Genomic DNA, 26,367 nt, shown 5'->3' with positions numbered 1-26,367 from the left:
GCTATGCAAGTATAGACAGTTTCAATTTAGAACACTAATGGTTAAATCAATTTATAGTAATAAAAAATTTTTAAAGAATGAAAAAATAAACTATTGATTTTTACCAGCACTAAATATTTTAAAACAACACTTTGAAGATTTTGCTACATACTCACATGCGCACATGTACTTGAGTATGGGTACATGTGCACATCTACGCACTCAAGTGTGTGTGTTGGTGAATGACCCACAGACCATATATTGGGTGTGAGGAATCCAATTAAAAATTGAAACCTAGTAAGAATAACTTAATTGGATGTTTTCTTAAAAGATTTTCAGGAAAATAAATGGTCTAATCAACTTTTTTGAATAAAAGATACAATTATTAATAAATAAATATAAGCATGCACATTCTGGACATTCACTTTTGCACAATAAAGAAAATACCAAAAATAGTATCTCACATTCACTTCTCAAAAATCAGGTAGGTTTTGTTCAGGAACATTTAGTTCTTTAATGGTAAAAACCTAATCTGTATTTTTAGTCATTTCCATTTTTACAAGCATTGACTTATTTTATAGTGTTTGCCATCATGCGCTATGCTATCCAGCACCTCATACTATAAATGATGTTTCCAGAAAGTATATTCAATACTTGCATAATGGTATCATAGTATGTTTTGATGACTAAAATTCAAATTCAGATATCTCTTTATAGTTTACATATAGACTGAGTCATGTTAGTCTTTTAAGTTTTAAATTATTTAATTTTCTTAAAGAAAAATATCATCTCTTTTGTACAGCCCTCAGGGTTATAAAATCATAGGCACTTCTATATGTAAATAAGCAATTTTGTATTTGAAATTTAAATTTATAACTTTAATTAGTATTCCAATCATTTTCAGAGATTACAGAAGTCTATTCTCTTCACTAATTCAAAAATGTCATATTAAATGTTACCTTTCTTTGGAATGGACTTCAGTAAATATTTAGTTGTCTGAGTAATCTTCCTCTAATATCTGATACAAAATATTTCCTACCCTTCACATAGATGGAAAATTCCAAAATTTTTAGCATCTGTGAGTGTGCTTTCAAGGCACTCTGTTATCACCTGGCTAACTCCTTTCATGTGGTTCACAAATAATGGAGTCATAAGTAAAGTGTGAATAGTTTGCTCTGTATTTTTTTACCTTTCACCTGTTAATTCAGAAAAAGAAACCAATGTTCCATATTCACCTTAAGAAGAAATCTTGGGTTTTATTTACTAAGGGGTGATGAATCCTCAGGTCAATATAATTTAATATTTGCATCAAAACTTAGATGAAATAGATCATGTATTCATTAAACTAATGGGTGACTAGCTGCTAGCTGGTGACCATAAAAGGGCAAATACAATGTGTCAGAGTAATTTATAAAGGTAGAAAATCAATTATTTATATACAAGATACATTTTAGGGAAATAAATACAAATTGTCCAGCTAATAACTTGATAAAAAAACTGTAACACATCTTTTGGAAATCATATAAATATATTTAGTTTCTGATAGGAACTTTAGAAATTGTCTACTTCAATACTATATACGTATTAGTCAGATGAGTAGCTGAGACTCAAAGATGTTACAATTCCTCAAGTTAGAGTCTACATTTTGCCACATTATAGCTGCATGGCCATAAATAAGTCTTCAATTACTCTAGAATGCACATTGCTCTTTAAGTAAGTTGGTAAGCATGACTATATTCTATATTTGTAATATTGAGATGTCAGGATTACAAAACGATAGGAGGCAAAGTTTAACAATTACCCTCATCAGTGTAGGCTTAAGCACTGTTTTAAAAAGAATGCGTATGTTAAAACTTCTGTGGAATGCTTAATGGCTTAGAACATGGTGCTAAAACTCATGACTCAGAGATCCCAACCCATAATCATGACATTTAATTCACTATAATGGGTTCATAGAAAATCTACTCTACTGCTACATATTTATATTCCTAATGAACACTGTCAGTCATGTGTAGGTCTAAGAAGAGAAAGAAAAAAACAAACAAACAGAAAGTTTAGATGATATAACACAAATAATCACTACAATTACAAGATTAAATGAAGTTTCATATCCTACTGGAAAGACGCTAATCAATAGCTTTGCCATTGTCTATGAAAGAGTCTATACCACATTAATAAATTAAAGATGAAAATATGTAAAATAAATACATGTAAATAAATATATAATATACAAATAAAATATATACATTTTTACTTTGTATATAAAAATAAAAACTTATTTACCAAACATTAAACAAATTTCTCCTCTGACCTACAATAAACTCTGTTCACTAGAGTATACTATATATCATCAATCTCTCTAAGCACAAGACTAAAATAAATTTTTTAAGATTTTATTTATTTATATTTAGAGAGGGAGAAACGGAGGGAAACATCAATATGTGGTTGCCTCCTGCACACCCCCTACTGGGGCCCTGGCCTGCAACCCAGGCATGTGCCCTAGACTGGGAATTGAACCTATGACCCTTTAGTTCACAGGTTGGCACTCAATCCACTGAGCCACACAAGCCAGGACTGATTTCATTTTTTTTATGAGAGAAAGTTTATGTAGAAAATCATAGAGGTGGAAGAAGTGAGCTGTAGAAGAAATGGGCTGGGAGAACAAGTTACAAAGCAAAAGCAGGGCCCTTGGAGCTTAGGGGAAAGACAGGCAAGGAAAGCACACCTGGGGGAAAGGGTTAGGAAAGGGGCTGATGTGTTCCACCAGAGAGATCCACAAGACCATAATAATTATCAAATCATTTCCACTGAAAATTTATATTAAATTTAATTATAGATGTATTTTTAGCAACTAAAAATTCAGACAAGGGTAAGTTGCAAATAATTTTTAATGTGACAACAGAGAAGAACACCTTGTAATCATTGTCATCAAAAACATCATTATCATCATTATGTTGATGATGATTATCATCATAATCCTGTTAATGGCAAGCATCTAGATAGTGCTTATTATGTGCCAAGAACTGTTAACACTAATAAACATATAATGAATATTCCATGCTGAATTTTATGAAATAGAATTTAGAGCAGGGGTATCAAACTCATTTTCACTGGGGGCCACACCAGCCTCACAATTGCCTTCAAAGGGCTGAATGTAATTTCAAATCCTTAACAGTCAAGGAGTAGTTACATTTATACCGTCCTAAAATCAATCCGACCCTTTGTAGGCAACCATGAAGCTGATGTGACCCCCCAATAAAATTAATTTGACACCCCTGGTTTAGAGAAACTAAGAGGCTAATCAGCAATAGGAACAAAATTAGAACCCAAGCAGTGTAACTCCATGGTGTATATCCTTTTTCACTTCATTAATAACAGATGAAACGGCACCATCAGAACAATGTTTTTTGTTTTTTTTTTTTTTTTTTTTGCAAAACAGACTTCTGTTTTAGAGATAAAGAAAGTTAAAACTAGCCAAGACTCTTAGTCTGCCTTTCGGTTTGATAAGGAAGAAGTAGATTATGTGTGAGTGATGGAGGGCAGAGTGATTTACTTAGTGCCTTGGTTCTCTCTGATAGCTTCTTTATAGAACTAAAGCTGTCATATAATGCATTTGAGGAAGGAAGAACTGAAGAAACAACTCTGATGTACATGGATTTTTACTCATAGTTAATCTCTCTCCTCAGTTCTACAGCTACTATTGCTTCTACTAAAACCAGCTTATTGCTATTTTACAATGATAAGAATATGTTCCAGAGTTCTAACAAATGGTATTTATGTAGTTGAAATTTTTATGGTAGATAACACTGTAGAAGGTAGCGAAGACTTCCAGAGAGGTGCCTCTGATTTTACTGTGATAGCACTTCACTTTTTGGTTGTATGGCAATAGGCCAGGCACCATAAAAAAAAAAGTGTTCACCTGTAATTTTTCTCCAAGGTTACTTCAAAATATAAAATATACAATAAATTGACATTACCTAAAACCAAAAAGGATGGTCTACAACCACAAGTCTAAATAAATGTTCTAGTTTATTTTCCTCAAAAAGAATAACCATGATAATCAATATGTCCATCATATACTAACAATCAATATTGCTGTTTTGGAGGTTCCTTGAAATATTAGTCACCAAACGTCAGAATAAGTGGTCACATTGTGGAATGGATCTTTTGCCCTAGAAATACAAGTGTAATACAAGTGTATTTCTCATATTGTAAAAAAGAAACCATTTTTCCTGTATATCTTGCCAATTTATTTTCTAACAAAAACAAAGCGGTGGCCTTAATCCCATTTCATGATGAGAAATGCCACATATTTACAATAATTTGTATAAAAATACAAAACGTAGAAATGTTTGGTATTATGTTACTATTCTTATATAACTAAGTCAAAAGCATTGAAACAAAGCATAATATCATACAATTAAAATAAACATATAGGCAGCTAGAAGAATAAACAAGTAGTTAATTGTTTTTCTATATAGGAAAATATTGGGAGGAATGATTGGATATTTTGATGACCTCTTATAATCAGACATTTTGATCAATATATTAAAATAAAATAGGGAGATGAGAGGGTATGAGCCTTGAAATATTCAATGTGTTTACTTACAATCAAGCCACTGTTTGCTTGCCTTTTTTCTCTATCATGGATCCTTTTGTAGAAAATCCCTCCTGGATTAAATTGAGTACTCCAAATAATCATATCTTTTTGATAATATACATCCATTCCTGTTATCCTTGAATTATGTTCAACATGAGAAATTTGTTGATGATCACCACTGTAGTTGAATGGATATATAAAACCCAGTATATCAGTGTCATTAGCAATGTAGAGAACTTGATCTTCAGAGCCTGGAGATTATTATAATAAAATACAAAAATAAAGTAAATTTCAACTAATGTAAAACAATGATTGTCCTGTTAAATTATCTTGAATTGTATTAAAAAGTTTCTTTCTTACCTCAATAAAAGTCAACCAGATTTACACTGCTTTTTAGTCTTCACAAACTTACATTAAATATACAGTTGCCTAAACATTTCTAAGAGTTATTAATGTAGGTTTTCCTAGGGCAAAACTTACCTTATGGCTACAGGTTAGGTATCTATAGTAATTATCCTTTTCACGAAGAGGGGTTTGTTTTAGTATGTTACAATACATTATATTCTTCTATTTTCTAAATATGCAGATGTTATACTGTATACTCATTAAGCTTCAAACATTTTTAAGCATTTAGTTTATGGAACAGTGTGATCATTACCTTATAATAAGTTAAGATATGAAGAGTCTTTTTCTTCCAATATTTACATAGGTCAAATATTTATTTTTATTATACAAAGTTATCAGTATTTGCTACATTAAAGTGACATCATCTTAGTACCACTTAAAATTGTGCTAAGTGGAACTCTCTAACCTGAAGTTTTGACAACTATGATATAACACTGATGTGATATGCACCCCAAGACAAGTAAAACCCGCAGTCAAATCCTGAAAATATTAATTAAAATATTAATGACACTATAAAAAAAGATTGAGTGGCATATATAGTATCTGCAAATTTACAAAAATAATTATACATGAGTCATAGTTCAGCTCTATAGGTTTAGTAGTTCTCAGTTACTGAAAGCATATTCTGTGGCAGTCACTGAGTTAAGCCTCTCACAATTTTTCTGCTCTTCTTACAACAACCATGAAAATAGGTACTAGTATTCCCATTTTACATATGAGGAACTGAGGTTCAGAGTTAGAAAACTTCCCCTGGCAGCACAGTCAACAAAGTACAATGACTCCATAGTTCATTGTCGATTCCCTACATCATGTTGTCTCACTCTTGTAATGACTGAATCTTACTAACATTGTCCAATCAGACCCTGTAGCTAACAATATTTAAATTATAATAATATTCAACAAAATATGAGCATTAAAATTCACACGTAATAAGGCTCCAAATCCAACTGTCATTTAATTTTTAAAAGTAATATTCTTAAGTGGAGGCAATCTGAGTTTAAAAACACGATTTTATTTTAAAACCTTTTTAATTCTTACTCAAAATTCTATTCTCCTTATACTGCTAACCTTTAACTTATTATTTTTGTCCCAATGGTATAATAATGTCTCAATACACTGAGAGTGGACCACAAAGAAAGATACTTTCCTATTCTCTCACATTTGCTCTTAAACTTTTATGTCCCCTGAAAAATTGATTCAAACACAAAAGTGATTTTTAACAGCAACAATGCATTTGTCTTATCTATAAACCATCACAAATTAAATTAAGAATAATAAGCAACTGGTTAAATTAATAAGCATTAAAAATACTTATTTTATTTTGTCAGACATGAAACTATTTCTAAAATACAGCATGAATCTTCCCATAATATATTTATAGCAAAATCATACTAGCACTTGAAATAATGCTCATAGCCTTACCTTTTGCTATGCAAGTGCTATTCCTTTCTTGAAAATTCTGGTCACATACACACTTATATGATCCTTCCATATTTATACATTTATGTGAACATGTGCCAAAGACCAAACATTCATTAATATCTGAAAAGAAGAGTTCAAAATAGCATCATCGGCTGTGAACCAAAGTGTTGCAGGTTCAATTCCCAGCCAGGGTACATGACTGGGTTCCAGGCCATGACCCCCAGCAACCGCACATTGATGTTTCTCCCTCTCTCTCTATCTCCCTCCCTTCCCTCTCTAAAAATAAATAAATAAAATCTTAAAAATAATAGCATCATCATACCCCAAATTATCACTTCTATTCCTTCTATACTTCAAAATGACGAACTTCTTTTTTTCTTATTTCTATATTTTGCCTTTTCAAAACTTTATCAGTGACTTGTATAATATTGTTAGGTCATGATACTTCTTCACAATAGTTTTACTATAATAATTTATCAGGTGTTTTTACATTGCTTGTTAATACATTTAACACATTGACATATCCATTTGAAACTCCCCTAGTGTTTGCATTTACTCAAATAGATCTTGAAGTTTCCTTTTAAGCCTGTTTCTAATTACCCAACTCTATACCTCTGCATGTGTCATACACTGTTCCTTGTCCTATAATGTCATTTCCCACTTTTACGCAAAGAATTTCTACTCATTTCTCAAGATCCACCTGATATGAAGCCTTTCTTGGTCTCCATCAATGTATAGTAGTAACTATCCATCCCATAGTTTCTACGCTCTGCTGTTTTGATATTTTTCTCTTGCAGCATTGTTCACACTATATTTCAGATATATTGTCATATATTTATATCCCCTACTTGACTGCCAGTCTCTTCAGGGCATAAATTTTGATTTATTCATTTTTTTTATTGCAAGCATTTTGCACAATGCTTAGTAGAGAATGAAGATATGGATATATTGCTAGTATACTTCTGGTTTCATATATATAAAGTGACTATGTAACAAGAAGAGCAATGTGAAATAAACAAAACTGGATGCCTATTAAACAAATATGTATATATTATAAGTAATCAATCGACCAATCACAGGCAATATCTTGTGGTTCAGCACCTGCCTCTGATCTTAATGGCGTGAGCAGGGCCAGTTTTGAAATCAGGTGATTCTGGTGAATTATCTACTTTCTCTTTTGCTTTCTATCAGCATAATTCTTTGGCCCCTTTTATCCCAGATAGTTTCCTTAATTATGTAATAAATTTGTGATATAAGGCCTTCTCTTGAATTAAGGATAAACAGAGTGATAATAATTATCTTTTATTTAGCACTCAACAGCGTTCTGAAAGCTGATGGTAGAGATGAGGGTTTTCCCTGTAACGCCTGTCCATGGCAGTGCCAAGGCTTACAGGCAGGTTTTCTCTTTCTGATCCTGTTTTCTCTATTAGATACTGTGCCCAAGAACTAATCACTCTTAATACAATTCAGTTCTATGTGTGAAATGCAGGATAAAGAGGCAAAAAAATGTGTTTACTTATTTTAATGTAGAATATACCAGGAATTGAGTAAAATATATGTTACCAAGCACTTACTCATCAGACTATTATAACAAATATTTTACATTATTTGATACTATGGTTTTCTTTTGATAAGAAATCAAAATAAGCAAAAATCTGTTTAATTTAATAAAATCTCAGTATCCTCAGATAGCCCTATAATGGCCAGAATCACCATTTTCCCTTCATCTCTGTTGTAATGTCTGTTCTGTGAGCAGTGGCAGAGAACGGAGGAATCCCACACATGTCCAATATCTAGAATGGTGCCTCACAACTGTTATTCCCATTCTACTTCTGTTATTCCTGATATTTCTTTCCTCTAGACATTTCAGTTGCATAGTTTTGGCTTTGACATCAGAAAACAAGTCCTTAAGTTGTTTATTTGAGCTATATAAAGGAAGAGCACAAATTTAAATTATTTTGATAACAAATCAAGGAAATGCCTATCTCCTCCATACCAGGCCAAAACCACTACTCAAAAATAAATATGAACTAATTGATGTCATTTGAAATTAAAATCTTAAAAAGATTGTGTGTGTGTGTGTGTGTGTGTATAGTATGTGTTTTATTATACAATTGATAGTTTCTAGGAAACAAGAAATATTTTAGTCAAGAAAAAAAGTGCTTTCATATTAAAGAAAACACGTTGCCAGTTTTTAGTGTTCCATGTTAATAGAGAAATAAAATGTCATGAATAAATGTCATATATACATCCAAACATGTATATAACTCAAAATGTATGTGATATGGATATACTTGTTTCCTTTTGGCTGAATATAAATAATGTCAATAATCCAATTTTGATTGACATTATATAATACACCCCCCTTTTTATAAACCAAAGAACAACATGAAGAGACAATAGTAAGGGAAGCTGGCAGGTGAAAGCATCATTTAGGTTTGACCCTAATCACAATAATATCAATTTTAGTGAAGAATCTTGCATAAAGAGCATAGTATTTCATGACTACAGTCAAAGCCCTGGTTTAAATTGCATTTACATAAAACTTACTATGAGATTCTACCTTTCCTGCATGCTCAATTTTTAAATGATCTTATGTAAGTTTACAGAGATTTATTTGTATCCTGTCTTTGAATTTCAAAGGACATATCTTGGCAATACAAAGCACTATGTAAGACATGGTGTTCAGAAAAAAGCCCACAATTCTCTAAAAGTGAATTGCCTATTGCATTATTGCAAATGCCACAACTCAAGAGAAATGGGTCATCATAAACATGTTCTTTCATGAAGTGCCTGTAATTCTCCAATGGTTCCTGAACCAGCAATTTCATTACTTGCATTTCTAAACAGAATTGTAACAATACTATCGAAATTCCTACAGGTCTGAATCAGCCACAGAAAAGGCTCTGTAGCCTCAGTGATAGTCAGCTTAGCAGTACAAACAAACAGGCTGTTGACCCCAGGGACTTCCAATCTTGCAGGAAAACCAGTAACCCATAGATAGATACACACCATTTTGATGAAAATCAATCCCCTGTCATCTCACAATTTAGCAGCTCTGGGAGTCTTTATAACCTAAAGATTTAAAAGCAAGCTGTTGAGGAAATGTACAATACCTTCACAATGTCTGTTTTTCATGTTTCTCTGAAATCCAGGTTTACAACGACAGAAAACAGATGTTTTTATTTGATGACAATATGCATCATCTCCACATGGATTCACATTATCTTCACAGGTATATTCAATGGGAGCTGAGATTTAAAAATATGTTCAAAACCAACATAATTATATTTCCTGAAGTGGGAATTCATTTTTTTTATTTAAAAAAATATATTTTACCATATATAATCCTTTTTGAATTTATAAAATTATGGTTTTCTCATCATATAAGCCTTTTTTTCTTATAAAAAGATATATAGAAACAGATAGAAACCGAACTCATTTACGATGAACATAGCTTAGACCAAACTGCCTATGGAGATATTTATAGCTGTTATCTAGGTACTCTGCTTTCTAAAAGGAAGTCAGGAATCAATGACTCTCATGACGAGCACTCTAAAATGTTATGATGTACTTCTATGAGTACTGCATCCGTCTCTAAGAACCAAATATCTCCTGGAAATGACCTAGAGATGTAGCCACTTGTTAAACTAATCTTAGTTTTCAGGAACACAATCCTGGCTATGACCCTGTTACTCAAGCAGATAGACACAACCAGCAGTTCTTGAACTGTTATAGTCTGGACATATGTATGAGGACTGAGTACGTAATATGTTCCAGTGGTCATGGGCTGTGACATAGGTTAAGACAAACTTGAGTTATATGTCATTCCCATCATATTTGTTATAATTTCATTGCTTTGGTTCCCATCCTGGAAAACATTTTAGAATGCAATTAAGTGAGGAGACAATATTATAGATGTAATATTAAATGATATCTATTTTACTTAAACAAATTAAATAGAGAATAATGGGAACTTTAAACATCAGAATTGTAAACATTATTAATCACCTCTAACTCTTGAATATTCTACCATTAACTAAAATACATGAGAGGAATTATTCTATGGATGAGATGATATGTGTGACCATAGCCTAACGTGCATTGCTTCACCAACCTGTGAGAAACAACTTAGATGCATAAATAAGAAAAAATTAAAAGGAAAAGTAGGAAGTATTTCATGGCTTTTACAAACAACCTTAATCTAGGGTCATAAGTTCAATTATATTTTTAATATGGAAAATCATACATCAAATGTATTTTCTAAACATAAATGCATAACTGTCAAGGTCTATACCTCAAGTACCACAGCATTCTAACAGAGTAAAATGATAATGGTTTCTTTAAGAATAATTCAGCAACAGATTAAAATTTTAACACACAGAAAAATTATTAAGACCTTTATCATCATTTAACAAATGTTAATATTTGTAAAATTCAAAAGTATTCAAATTATTTTTTATAAACTAAAATATTAAGTGATACAGATTTCTTTGCTGACATTGAAGTCTATTTGGGACATTGAGTCTCAGCTTTAGCTCCAACAAGTTTACTCATAGCAAAACCTGCCTTTCCTGTTTCATATTTTGTAACATTAATTTAAGCGATATTCAAGTTTGCTTTGGAAAAAGCTTTACTTAATGGTATTACTCAAGCACATTTTGAAGAACATTTTTTTTCTCACAGTAGTAATAAACATGGTCATAATGAAGCAAAAATTGGAATTGTGTGTCAGAGCACTTGAACAGAAAATAAACTCACTTATTCTGCAGCCTTGTTCATCTGAACCATCCCCACAGTCATCAAGCTGATCACACTGGAAGTCCAGGGGTATACATTTTTTATTACTGCAAGCAAACTCATCTTTTTTACAAGGTTTCACTTTATATGTAAGCTTACCTACAGAGTCATTAAAGAATGATTAGTGTTATATAAAGTCAAAATGAATTCACTGAGCAAATAAACAAGTCCAAGATTTTACTGAATGCTACAAAACAAACAAACAAACAAACAAACAAAAACACAGATCCACAATCATTATTTGAAGCCCATGAGGTCAAATTTCAAAGTTCTGAAATTTTTAGATTTTTAATAAAATAACAGAGTATTTTTTTCATAGTAGATATCACCTTATTTCCACAGGAAAATATGTGAATATAAACTTAAGTGGGATTTCTTCAAAGTAATATAAACTGCCTCAGACCAGTTTAAGTTAGTGTTTAACCCCAATTTTGCCCCATATTTTAGTAAAGCCTTTGATTTAAGAATTGTGAAAAAGGGTTGTATATACATACATACATGCAATCAATATAAGTGCACTCCAACCCAAGGAGCTATTTAATGGAGACCATGTTTAAACCACTATGTTATTTCTCTTATGCAGTGCCTATAGAGAGATTTGTGGACCAGAAGAGACTCTGAATTAAGTTGTACAGCTCTGCTATGCAAAGAAAATGTTAGCAGATTATTTTAATTTCCTGTTAGAAGATCAAGTTCCAGGAAAAAAAAATACACTCAGACATACACATTAAACATTTTTTTAAAGTTTTTTGAGTTCTAAAATCATTATATTAAAACAGTCACTGAATCCCAATTGTTCCATTTTAAATGGATTTACCACCACATTGATCTTCATCTGAGCTGTCTCCACAGTCGTCAATCCCATTGCACATTTGTTCAGGCTGCAGGCATATTCTGTTATTTCTGCATCTGTGAGGTCTTGTGGGTGGGCAAAGATATTTGGCTGATAAAACAAAAACAAAAATCAAAGTAGCTCCTTTGGGTACACTAACTTCTGAAGAACAATATTTCTTTTGTCTTTTTCTTTCATTTCAAATCCATTATCTAGCTTTTTTTGGAATGTCTTTTGTTGTGAAAATTTCCTACATGTAGGTACTAGAAAAATGTGTGGTAACAGAAGCTTATGATCCTAGCTACTTATATTAACTACAGAAAAGAGTGCACAGCTGAAATGTTGAATGGAATAAGAAAAAGAGCCAAATTTCATGGTCTTGTTTCCAGATGCCTTATCTTAGACACCCTCACTTGGTATACCAAATTAATTCATGTCTACAGTTTATACAACATGGCAGGACACTTAGCTATCTGAGATAGCAATTTCACACTGAATGGAGCTTTAGCAAGCACATGTTAGAGGCCAAAAACTGAAAATAGGACATTCAGTGAAATAAATATCTCAGTACTACTATAGCTGAGTTTCTCACTTTATTTTTCTCTAAATAAATGTGTAGCTATGTACTTGAAGCACATAAGGTGATCTTAGTTTACTCGTTTTTAGCATTTGTGTGTGTGGGTGGGGGTGAGAGAAAGAATTAAACAGATATCAATGGAAGCCAGAGAAATGGAAACCAGAAAATTCTTTACTTGTCTTAATTATCACTATCTCATCAAAAGTCTTTGGCTCCTAAAGTAGGAAACATCTATAATGATTCTTCCTCTGCACAGTTACAGCATTATGGGATTCTCTCCCTGCTTCCCCCATGTTCTCACTCTCAAAACTTCTGCTTACTTATTCTCATTCATTCTCATGTATATACTTGAATCTATACTTTCAGGACTTTCAACTTGCTATCTAAGTACAGTGTCTCACAATTAATTATAGAGCATTCCCACAGGAATTTCAAATTCAACAAATTCAAAACTCAATTCCTCTCATTTTTCCTCAGCTCTCTTCTTCCCAAATGTAAGATGTGCTTTATTTTCATAGTTCTCTTAGTGGTACATCATAGCCACATGTCTGGGATTATTCTAAATGCATTCCTCTCACTGATCTTCAGCTGTGATTATTAGTCAACAAGTTCAGATGATATTGTTCCCAAATTTGCCATCTTCTTTCTATGCATAACAGTTACAGTCAAAATAGCTTAGTTCTTTATTATCTCTTACAGAGCTGATTGTAGTAGAGTCCTAAATGTCTAAGTTTTGCTGCCCAAACTAAGATTCTCCACCAGAACAATCCACCTAACATATTGATTTGGTTATCTCTCCCAAAGTTACTCATCTTTTCAGAATAAAATTTGAGATACTTTATGTGGCATAATAGACTTATCATTACCTTGTTCATACCACTCTTATAGAGTTATCACTTGCCACTCTTAATTTTCTAGCAATGCTACATTATTTGTTCCTTAAATATGCAATATTTCTTTTGCTGACCTCCTTGCTTCAGTTGAAATCTGGTTGTTACTCCAAGCATAGTTCCTCTGCTTTAGGTCTTTCAGGAATGTCTCTTAAATTGCTAAAACCTCATGTTATCTCATATTTGAAGATAACCTAGCTTCCTATCACAGCTTCCAGGATTGTGTTACCATATCTTCATATTCTATTTTTAAAAATACGCTGAAACAAAAAACTGCTAATTTGAGGGTCAAGCATTTCATTACACCTTTTCTTACTACTATTTTCTCATTAACTTCATAAACATCACTCCCTCCCTAATTCACTGAGGATTGTAGCACCTACCCTCATTGGTACTTTTCTTCATCCAAATTCATAACACCATCCTACATGATTTCAACATCCATATAAGTAAACCAACCAATGAGTGGGCCTCCTTGCTCTTTAATTTTCTCATACCTACTGCCTTTTCATCTAATCCACCTAGGCCACCCACTCACCTAGGGAATTGTAGACATTGGTGGATTGCAACATTCTTTTTTAAATTCAGCCAGTGACAGTTCCTGTTGCTTGAAGATAGGAACACTATTATACATAGACGTAACTAGATTTGCTACTTCCTCCAACTTCATTTACAATACTACTAATTTGAATGCTCTAAATTCTGATGACAATCTCCTACTTTTCCAACTTTTTAATTCACCCAGTCTCATTAAGACATTCCAAAGCCTGAGCTGAAACATAAAGCCCAAACCTCAGCTTCAGCCCATTAATACAGCCACTTTTTTCCTATTTACCAATGCCTTCTTTTTTCTTCATACCTTCTTTCTGTTCACATTAGGGTGCATATTTCATCTCTGAATATACTCGTTTGACACATATTTATTGGTAACCTGTTATACATCAGACACTGCTCTAAGTACTCATTTACAGACTCACTTTTATTGAAATAATGTGAATTTTCTGGTTCTTTTCTCTTTTTCATCTTAGTTATCTAAAAAAAACCCTACAAACTTAGGTAAATAAACCATTTGCTATCCCAAAGTCTGTTTCTGGGAAGTTCAGGAATATTGCAGATAATCATATCACAAAGCTACCTGACACTACAGATATACATATCAATGCCAGGTGAGCACCGAATACTACTTGAATATCTTATACATATATCTAGCCGTCACTCACTTACACTTTGCAATAAAGATTCAAATAAGAATTCCTTTCAAATCTTCCTACACCAAACTTCCACATTCTATATATGAATATGCTTCTTACTTCACACATAAAAAAGTGGAAAAAAGAGATAGAAAATGTGTTAACATCTTATTAAATGATACACATAGACCAGCATCTACACAGTGTCTATCAGCTCATTTCAACATTTTTTAATAACAGAGAAGGGGTTTCTACTCTTATCCAAAACTAATCTTTTTACCTGTTCTGCAACTCCTTTCCCCCAACTCTTCAGGAAACATTCCATCTTTCTTTAGACATTTCATTACTTTGGTACTTCTTTGACCACATTTTTTCTCTTACGGTTGTTAATTCTTTTGTGGTCACTCATCTGAGTTTTATTCTGGCTGCTCATATTTGTGTAGATGTTTGGAATCCCTTAACATTCTATTCTAATCCCCTTTTTTTTTCTGATGCTTTACTTCTACCTACTCTAAATCTCATACTTCCCATAGTACTTAGTACCACTTTTATGCTAACTCTCAAACTTGGATCTCCAGCTTGGCTCTTTAAGTTCTAGAACGAAATATATCTAGCACCTACTTATAATCTCTACTTGAGTGTTCACTCAAATGCATCTCAAACCAGGCTTTTAATCTTACTTATAAAACTATTCTGTTCCTGTGTTTCCCATCTATTCAAACATACAAGCAAAAACACCCTATAAATTATGCTTGGCAACTTTCTCACCCCCATCTTTTATAGCCAATCCACTATTCAATCCAATTTATTTTGCTTTTTAAATAGCCTTCAAATCTGTGCATACTTTACCATCACATGCTGTCATTGTCTGAACAGACACTAACTGCACAGCTTGCCCACAGTACTGCCGTTGTCTTAACTAGCCTTGTCTCTTTCTATCCAATATTTGTGAAAATATAAATATGACCACATTCATCTTCTGCTTAAAATTCTTCAGTATTTTTAATTTATTTTAGGCTAAATCTAAAAATCCTTGCTGAGATTCATAAGGTTTCAAGTGTCTCTCCTGTCTCTTCAGTTTCATCCTAAGCCAGTCATCTCACTTGCTCTGTACTCTCCAGGAACATGCATCTGTCAATTCCTCTAGTGAGCTCTAATTTGCTCTGCCCTGAGGTTTTTCCACTTCTTGCTTCTTTTGCTTATGGCACTGTGTCATCCACCTCACCCATTCCTTTCACCTCCCAGCAGCTATATATCTCTCAAATTCTTATTGTACTCAAATATTATTTCTCATAACTCAAGACTGAATAAAGTTCCTCTGTTCTATATTTTCATAATTAACTATATTTTCTCCAATGCACGTATTATAGTTTATATCTGTATAATATCTCTATATTTTTTATGATAGTCAGTATCACTGTCTCACTAGATTCTCAGCTGTGTGAAGCCAGGACCCATGTCAGTGTTTCAAAAATAATCACAGCCTATAGCTTAACAAATCTTTATTAAATGAGTAAATAACCTTTCTCTGCATTGGTCATTATGCCTATGGTACCTTTAGGTATAGATCCTTCAAAATTATAGCTTTCTGAATTGTCCTGTAGGCAGAGATCAGCTTATTCTCACTGTCTTGTATGTACCTTCTACTTCATTCCACCATTGCTTAAAATGCAATGTATGCAAAATATTATTTATCTAACCAGAATATTTTCTTACAAAAAAGAACCATGTGCTGTTCATGTTTTTAAATTCCAATTACTTAGCACAGTCTCCAGTACATAATAGCTTGACCCAGTGTTGATGCCAGTGATTCAGTGAATGCAAAAACATTCAGAGAATCAAGCTCGATGTCATTTACAAGTTTTTAGTAGCTGTGTAGCATGTCACTGAGATTAATTTTCTGGCCCTGGAAGTGGTCCTGGTAGTTGTCAAACATTTCCTTTCCACCCACTAGTTTTGTGCAAAGGTGGGATAGAGAATGGGGGAAAAAAGAAAATAAAAAAATATTGTTTATAAACATAATGGGTTCTGGCTTGATTTCGATAAACACTTTTTTCATGTATTATGATTCACAAACAATATACAAACAGTATATACCCCAGTGATTCTATAGAATCCAGTTTGTAAGATTATGTAAATGACTGAAATGGAAATTTAGTTACATCTCTCATCAGTTGTACCTACAAAGAACACTTTCCAAAAACTGTTTTTTCAAGTGTTAAATCCTTTAAAAAAGAATATTGCCTGATTATTTTGGATTTTTTATTTAACTGTAAACCTTTATAGTCAATGTTATCATTTATCCAAAAATACTGTACCAAATATAACAAAGGATTTAAGTCTAAAAACTCATGCTATGTATTCTTTAACTTACCTGATGTACTATTAAGTTATATTTGAGGAATAGCAGTTTCTTTAAATTAGAGAAGAAATTACCTTCTTTCTGAAGTCAGATACAAAGAATAAGAACAACTAAAATATTTACCAAATAAATAAATATATAATAATATAATACTTTATTGTAAAGATCTAAATTATATATTTGAACTTTTTGTTGTAAAGCACTATTCTGACAAATATCAGTAAAGCATATCTTGAATTTGAAGAATCACTAAAGTTTTTAAAAGATTTTTAGATTTAAATGTTAAATAGCCCCTATTTAATTTCTCTGTCTAACATTTGTATTGTATACCTATATAGAGATATCTGTATAGATATAAGTATAGATATAGGTACATTTATAGATATAGACCTCCCTTCTCTCAACAGCCTCAGCCTCAGTAGCTGGTGGCATGTGGAACTACATAATTTTATTATTCACATTTTTTCCATGTACTTATCTGTCAAAAATTTTTTTAGACAAAAGTAATTTTGATGTGAAGCCAAAGTCTTTATATGAACCATACTCAATTCACAAGGTCAACTACTCTAAAACCTCTCAGACAGACCTAATCTATCTTTTGAACAGTGTTGACATGAAAGTTCAGATTTAGGAGTGCTTTCTATAAAGTGATAAACTTTGAACAGGGTAATCTCTTATTACCTGAACAAAAGTTGTTATCTGTGGTTATACTTTATCTACCTAACCCCAGGATGGTAGAATTTGTGGTTCACTTTCCCACCTCATTGATTCACTTTGGTGCATTAGATCAGGATATGAGAAAACAATCTACAGCCACATGAAATGCCATACCACACATATCAGGGGCTTCATCAGAGTTGTCTCCACAGTCATCTTCTCCGTCACACACCCAGAAATGCAGTTTGCAAATAGAATTATTGCAAAGAAATTCATCTTCTCTGCATATATTTCCTCCTTTATTTTAAAACAAAAAAGAGAAATACAGACACAGCATAATTAAAGCTAGTCAGTGTGACACATATTACTATAAATCTTAGTACAAATTCTAGTATTTCAGTTCTTTGTCTTTTTCTATGTAATATTGATACAAGGTGTCCAAATTTATTTTTTCTTTCTTTTTTCTGAACTCTCACCTAAGGACATACTCAGAGAGGGGGAAAGGGAGGGAAAGAAATATGGATGTGAGAGAGAAACATTGATAGGCTGCCTCTCACACACTCTCCTACCAGGGACAAATCCACAACCCAGGCATAATGCCCTCACCATGAATCAAACCCAAGAACTTTCAGTTTATAGGACAATGCTCCAGCAAACTGAGCCACACCAGCCAGGGCATCTAAACTTTTTTAAAAAAGGTATTCATTGCTTACTTTTCAAAACAAAATGCTATTACCCTCATGTATATCATGTTTTCTTTAAGAATAATAATAAAATGGTAAAAGGAAGTTTTGTCAAATCTAAATTAACTTCCTGTCACATTTTTTATGTCACTGAGTGTAAGGAAATTTAGATTTTAAATTACATTAATTTTCATCATTAAAATTGTGTTGTTTGGGGAAAAAAGAAACACAAAAATATTAGATAATTCAACTGTATCTAGAAACTAACAAACTGAATCACCAAAAAGACAATAACCAGCAAAAGGTTTTGTAGTCACAGAAAGATAATTTTAAAGCAGAAATAAGAAATTGGCTATGTGATGAAATATTAGTTATCTTTACAAGACTTGTTCAATAGAGTACCCTATTTTTTGTTTTATTGAATGTTTGAATTTTTTCTCTTTACAATTAAATATAAAACATTGAGAATACAGGAATATTCTAACTAAATATTAAGTACATTTACCTCATGCAAAGGATCCAAAGAACTAATAAACTGGAGATTATGTGTATATATGTAACAATATATAGTGGAAACCACAATGGTTGGGAAGTTAAGAACTTGCTTTATTTTGCTTTGGACAACTTTATTAATTTCTCTGGGACTATTCTTCACATGTTACAAGGGAGTTATGGTTAAAATGATCTATAAGGTCATATTTATAAACTACACATGAGGTAATAGCACAAAAATACTTCCTGGGTATTTAGAATTAAAATAAATAAGATTTCTCTCAGAGAATTACTTCACCTAGTTAAACTTCATGCATAAGATAGCAAGCATGGCTTATACATCAGCTAGATTTGATGATTGAAGGTATTAATATATTTTTAAAGGATGTTCATTTAAGCATGGGGTTGGGGAGTAATAGTGCTCATCCTTCCAAGCCTAGAAAATACCTAGGAAGAAGCATTGCTCATCTTATGCATGCTCTTTGCAGTGAATAATGAGCCCAGGCTTGTGAGAGTCAAGTAGTTCTTGTTCTGAGTTTTGATTTGTACACAGATCTCTAATACTTCATTTCTAGTATCAAAGATTTAACTTAGGAAATGGCAGGATCAGATTTGAATTTTAGAATGATAACTCTAGTTACAGTGTGGAGAACTTGGAAATCAAGACAGTGAGGGTTAAAGACAACATGGGAGGGTAAAAAATAAAAAAAAAAATAATAATAATTTGAAGAGGGGTTGCACCAATGCAGACTAGAACTGATGTTAACTTGACAGATAGTAGCTACATTTGAGAGCTCCTGTGGAGACAGAATTCTCAGGACCTAAGGACTGAGTAGATGGAGAGTGGCAGAGGAGAATGAGTAATTACAATAGTCAGTTTTTTGTTTATTTGGACAACTTGGTGAATCCTGGTGTTGTTTAATAAATAAAGGAACAAAATAGTAGGAGCAGACTTAAAAGAAATAGAGGCAATTCACTTAAGGTACTGGTCAGACCACCATGTAGTGGTATTTAGCAGGCTAGTGGGTAAATGTGTCTAAAATATAAGATAGGTTTCTGAGCCATAAAATGTATAGCTGGGGATGGTCAGATGGAATTATTATTTTAAATTTAGAAAAGAACAAAGAGATAATTATGATTTAAAGACCAAATACAAAAAAAAAGTGGTTGGAGAAATACCTACAATGTGCCCTAACTAAAAGGCCATTGTAGGCACATTTAAATAATTAAGGGAGTCAATTTAGTGAAGTGGTGGTGGGCTTAGTAAAATGCTATTTTGAGCCAGGTTTCCATAGTGTAGTGGTAAAATGCTATTTTGCTAGTTGCTTGAATGAGAAAAAATAGATATCTGAACACATTTAAATATTTCTGAGAATAATAATTCAGAAGACAAAGTAAGGTTGAAAATGCAAGATAAAGGTAATTGATAATGACTTCTTTGGTAATCCAGAAAGTGTGAAATTTTGAGTCTGATAGCAAAATGAAAAGATTATTCTTAGACTGGAGGTGAGACAAGTCTCCTATTTTAATAGAAAGCCAGGAGGAATGGTTAAGCACAGCTATAGGTAGCTTTGTTAATTTGGTGGTCAGATGTTTAAAAAAAGCTCATGATTTTTTATTGCTGTGAAGTAGAAGGTGAGAAAATTAACTTATTAAAAATTTGGTATGAGTATTGATAGAAAATAATGATGAAAGAACTATAGGTATATTGCTTAGAATCCTGAGTGATAGTTGACGTTGAGACCAAGAATTTCTAGTGACATGAATCAGAAGAGTTGTATAATTTTCTGGAAAAAGCCTTAACAGAACTAATACAGTTTATATTGGCATTTCTAAGGACTAACAAACTCTAAAATACAGATCAAGGCAGCTCCTTATTGAGAACACCAAGGTGAATAACACCATGTGAGACTGCTAACAGTACAATGTCTGACCTTGGGTTGCCCCGTCTTTCAAATTTCTGCAATTTTTTGTTCTAAAATGCCCTAATTCCAAAAATATTCTAAATTACTAAAACCAATGCAATAAAACATACTACAGTTTAACAGTTTTCTGTTTGAAAACAATAAAAATATAAAATATATAGTTTTTAGTTCTAAAGCAACTTAAGCTGAGTGTTGGCTTAGTTCAATATATAATCCATAGAATATAAAAAAGAGTTGTGTTCTTTCAGAATAAAGAGTCTAGAGATTAAATCTCTTGCATTTTCCAATTTACAATGAATAAAATTCAAACAAAATTTGTGAACTCGACATCCTGAGATTATTTTAGAAAACTCTATTTGAGACACATCAGTATTGTTGAAAGGAAAAATTGAGTTCACTAAAGTATCACATTAGATAATATTATAATTTTCCCCATGAGAGTGCCTGATGTGTCACTATTGTGTTAAGAAGAAGAGAAATAAAAATTAAATCATAATTGCAGCAGAAAGGCAAAAGTTTTGTGATAACCTCTAGAGGCTAGCTACTGCACTATAAAGATTTTGCATTTCAAAAAATGCACCACATAAGCTCCATGACCTCCTAAGTCAAACATAAAAGTTCTCCATTAGAAATCACATGAAGCACACACAAACAGCAAAAAAGGGTATAAATTAGAAGAAAATAGCTCAATTAAAATCTCAGTTTTCTTGTCATGCTCTTGAACAGCTCAACAAATATTTAGAAAATAAAAAGTATGCATTAATTAACAATAACCTATGTCTAAATATGACTGAGTCCTTAGCAGTTCACATAAACTTGGATAAGTGTACCACTGTAGAAAATAGAATTCTCATTTTAACTTAGGTTGACAGAAACTTTAACATATAATATTTTAATTAAATAGTTCAGTAACATTTTTATATTGTTGTTCAAGTATAGTTGTAATTTGCATGAGTAGCTTACACATTTTTAAGCTCATGATTATTAAAGAGAATAACTCTCAATCTTTTCCACTAAAATTTCTACAAGGAGTAAAGTTTGGGAGCTCGGTCCACAACAAACACTGTTTTCTTGAGGAAACATGTTTTACTTTTGAAAATCTAAAAGTTGTTTCTACATAGTAATTTAGGTTTTAGTTTTTTTAAAGTAAACCAGTAAAACTGGTTCACTTGGAAAAATGTCTCACATTTAACTAGCCCCTAACACTCAGCTCCTGTTAGCTCATAGGTCAAAGTCCAGATGATTGTTAGTTAGGTTTACTAGCAGAAGTGTTTCTTCTGGTATTGCCTTTTCTCAGTGCCTTGATGTATATTTATCCAATACTTAAATGATTTTCTGGAAGTAAATTAAACACTAGAAATCTGAACATGGTCATGCTTTAGGATATATCCATGTGGGATCAAATGCTTTATCCACCAAGATACTTCACTGGGATTTAATTACTTAACAGCAATAAACAAACAAATAAACAAACAAACAAATAAATAAAAGTTAAAGGCATGAGTAAGGAAGGGAAGGGAAGCTTTGACATATTACTAAATGATTGAAATAAAGACTCAACTCTTTAATCCAGTAAGCTTAAACATTTAATAGAATATTTTTAAATATGAAAGGTACCTCAGATGGCAAATGATATAATATTCAATTTTTGACTGTAATGTTTGATTTTTTTAACCTAGGTCCTTTATTCAAGCAGATTTTATGAAATCCAATATTAAACAAGAATAGATAAATCCTCACAAGATTGCCCCCTTTTCTCTCCCTACTCCCCACACACTCAGATATTCCTACAGCTCTTGGTCACATTTCAATGTGGTTGGGATTGACAGCATGGAAAAATGATCACAGAAATGTTTATGGAGATAAGAAAAAAAAACAAAAACTGGATTTCCTGATTGCCATTTCAGTAAATTATCTGTGCTATTACATAGCACGCATATTATCACCCTCTCCTTTAAAAAATGTTCTCCCATCTGATCAACAAAACAAACAAGCAAGCAAAATATAACCAGAGACATTGAAATAAAGAACAAACTGACAGTAACCCGAAGGAGGCAGGTGGGAGATAATGGGAGAAAGAAGAGAAAAGGAACATGTATAAAGGACCCATGGACAAAGCCAAAGGGGGGAAGGATTGAGGGTGGGAGGTGGGGGTGGGTGGTGCAGGGTAAAGTGGTGGTGGGAAAATGGAGACAATTGTACTTGAACAACAATTAAAAAAAAAATAAAAAACAAAAAATACTGCACTGTTACCAGGCATTCTGGCCTTCAGAAGACGTGGGCTCTATATGTGTCAGTATTAAAGACAGAAAAATCTACTGTCAGTCAGCTTATTTGGCCCATGGAGCTAACAATAAAGTACTTCCCAAGGACCTGTGCTACTCAAAGAGTGGTGCTCTGACCAGCAGCACTGGCATCTCCTGGGAACTCGTTAAAAATGAAGAATCTGTAGTCTACCCAGACCCACTGAAGAGGAATCTGTATTCACACTGAAGTTTAAGCAGAAACTGTATGACAGGTATGAAACACAACCTATACTTTAAGCTTCTCTGAATTTTTTTGTTTCCTATACCTGTTTGCAAATATATTGAAAATATTTTTTTTTTAAATGTTGAAGATTCCCTTAAAGGCTTGACAAACTTTTCATTACCCTTAATATTAAAACCAAGTTCTATAATGTAAACCTTCAGTTACTTGTGGTTCCTAACCAGCTAAATTGTCCCTCACCTCTGTGACTTTGTACCTAATGATATCACTGACTGAAGAATATTTCCTTGCTCTGTTGGCCTATGTAATTGTTGGCATCAAGAAACTCACATTTCAACAGGGGAAATGGTCAGATAACAAACAAATAATTATATTAGAAGGACTATAATAACAAGAATCCAATCAAAGAATGGCTGGGTAAACTTAAGAAAAAATTGTACTTGGGTTGAAGATAGTAGTAAGTGAAATGGACTTGAAAGGACAGATACAATTTTTATTGGCAGAGATGTTGAAAAGCATGTGGGATGTTGCTACAATATTTCTAGTTTGGCTGTGATACATGATACATAAAAAGAAGTAGAGAATATAATACTGGGAAGATAAAATGGGATCCTCTTCATGTAAATCTGACTGCCAGCTTGAGTTATTTGTATATAACCAGGAAGGAAGAGGATTGAGTAAAGATTGACGTAATCAGTTGTACACATAAATAAGATGAATGTGGTAGAAATGAGTAGGACGCACTGAAGACCACTTAGTTGGTACTACATGAGCCCAGGCAAGGAGCAAAGAGAGAAAGAAATATCCTAACTACAGTGACAAAAGTTGAGGGGATGCAGCTTACTCGTTAAAAAGTAGAAGAAAGATGAATAACTTAATTTTTGTCCCAAAGTCTTTACATAAGGGATTACATAAGATTATGGATGATAGACAGTCCATGAAGCTTTCTGTCTCTAGAGTAACCAATTACAGAGTTAGTGTGAGAAATTAACCAAAAGTAGAAACAGTTGTCATGTACGTTTAACCTTTTATGGGTCTCCATAACACATTGCAGATTCCAAAGGAGAGCTAGAATTTCTCCTGCTGAATATAACACTTTATCAGGTTCTGGGATGGAGATATTAGCAATCATAAAGTTTTGATGTAATATTAGACAAAGTAGGAGACATTTTTCTTCAAATGAGTAGATATTTACAGAAATAAATATTTTAGTTACATTTATACGATATGAATCCTGAGTGCCTATTCAAGTGCCTTGCAGGCTATATCAATATCTGGTATCATCTCTGTGTTGTCCCAAATATTCTGAAATGTAATATCCACTTAGAGACTTTTGTGAGCAGGTTAAAAGAAATCTTAATGAATACTTAAATAATGTATTTAGCATTATAAAAATAATAAGAGTTACCACACAATTTATAAGCTTTACCACATAATTTCTTTGCTTTCATTTCATTAACTCTAAGAGTAGTACCAACACTGATTGTATTGTGGTGACTTACAACTAAAAGCTGTTATCTGTCAAGAAATGTCTTCACATAGCTAGAAAATAATATACTATAAAGCTCAAAGTTATCTTCCAGACTGACAAAAAATGTAGGTGATTTTCTCAACCATATGGCAAGATGGAAATCTGGGTGCAACTATAATGTACATATGATCTAGCATATTAATATGTATAATTTTAGTTCTAAAAATTGTAGTAATATAGTAAGTTTGTTTTTATTCACTGAGAATAAGGCAAGCAATGTGAAAGAGAAATGTATCCTACAGATACTTTTGTAATAATGGCTCTAGTGGCTCTGTTCCCTGTGTTCCTCCAGTATCTCTCTCTGACCCAGCACCTAGTCCAAAAGTGTGCTCATAGTACATACTCAGTAAAGACTTGCATTCTGTGGCCTTTGTTGTATAAAGAGTGACATTATACTCTATCTGAAAATAATCCAGATTTTGTTTATTTAGAACAATTATGTAATAAAACTAGAAAGAGTAAACAGAAGAATTGAATGACCTTATCTTCTGCCTCCAGTGCACTGTATACCATGCGTAGTGCTTTAACTACCATTCTGTTACTCGTGGCACATGCACACCTTACCTCTCTCACAGTCCTGTTCATCACTGCCATCTACACAGTCGTGAACTCCATCACACAGCCATCTAATTGGGACACAGTGGGCTTTATTTCTGCATCGGAACTGATCTTCCGTACATTCAGTCACACAGTTCATCTGTTTAAATACAAGTAGGCACTCTGGTTTTTATTAATGATAATGATACAGTCACAGGCAAAATAAACACGTGGCTGACAATGCTGGAGATTTATTATACCATGGACTTGTTTGTTTTGATTTAATGAATATAATCTCTACAAATGAAAATGGCATTTAGTACATAGACAGCATTAAAATTCAGGGATTGGTTGAAATTATTAGAGTCAATATACTTGCCCTAATGTTTTAGACAGACAAGAATAAAGATTCTGTCCCTTTCCTCTATTTTTATTACATTTGCTTTCCTAAGTCTAATTCACGTAATTCAAAGATTTCAATCAAATGATAGGCTTTTACCTCATCTGAACCATCAGCACAATCATATTCTCCATTGCATTTCAACGATGCTGAAATACAACCTCCGCTGGCACATATATATTCACTTGATGAGCAAGTAGGAGAAGCTGAATGTAATTACAAAGTTGAGATTTAGATTCAGTAAAGGATTAACTGGTTTCACAGAAAAAATTTCATAAGCGTATAACATTAATAGATAGTAATGAAAATAGTTTATATTATTTAAACTATATTTGACATTTGATATTAAATATTCATTTTTAAAGTGCTTTATAATATATAGTATTGTATTACATATACCTTGATAATGTAATAGACTGTTCAGGTAGTATTCAACTAAATAAACTAAAGAATGGGAAAAACCCTTCATATTCTCCATCCCTTTGATTTTGGAGATGTAAATACATTTTTATAATTTTAAATTAAATTATTTAAAAGATAAAATCCTTACATTATTTCCAAAACTATACTAGGATTTAGTGATCCTTGGGAATGTTAA

General features: G+C 32.6%; 1 protein-coding gene across 1 annotated transcript in view; it reads right to left on the bottom strand.

Annotated features, from left to right (window-relative positions):
- LRP1B (LDL receptor related protein 1B) overlaps nucleotides 1-26,367 on the bottom strand; it is a 1,792,671-nt gene that overhangs the window by 120,548 nt on the left and 1,645,756 nt on the right. Inside the window, exons 70-77 of the mRNA XM_036023545.1 lie at nucleotides 25,869-25,975; nucleotides 25,397-25,529; nucleotides 17,889-18,011; nucleotides 12,027-12,149; nucleotides 11,168-11,305; nucleotides 9,523-9,657; nucleotides 6,407-6,526; nucleotides 4,589-4,830 (exon numbers count right to left, since the gene is read on the bottom strand). Coding sequence (XP_035879438.1) covers nucleotides 4,589-4,830; nucleotides 6,407-6,526; nucleotides 9,523-9,657; nucleotides 11,168-11,305; nucleotides 12,027-12,149; nucleotides 17,889-18,011; nucleotides 25,397-25,529; nucleotides 25,869-25,975 — 1,121 coding nt within the window. The remainder of the gene's footprint in view (nucleotides 1-4,588; nucleotides 4,831-6,406; nucleotides 6,527-9,522; nucleotides 9,658-11,167; nucleotides 11,306-12,026; nucleotides 12,150-17,888; nucleotides 18,012-25,396; nucleotides 25,530-25,868; nucleotides 25,976-26,367) is intronic.

This window comes from Phyllostomus discolor, chromosome 4 (assembly GCF_004126475.2).
Source record: "Phyllostomus discolor isolate MPI-MPIP mPhyDis1 chromosome 4, mPhyDis1.pri.v3, whole genome shotgun sequence".
NCBI classification, from domain to species: Eukaryota; Metazoa; Chordata; class Mammalia; order Chiroptera; family Phyllostomidae; genus Phyllostomus; species Phyllostomus discolor.
Note: the sequence above shows the minus strand (reverse complement) of the source record. Positions and strands in the feature narration are given on the sequence as shown.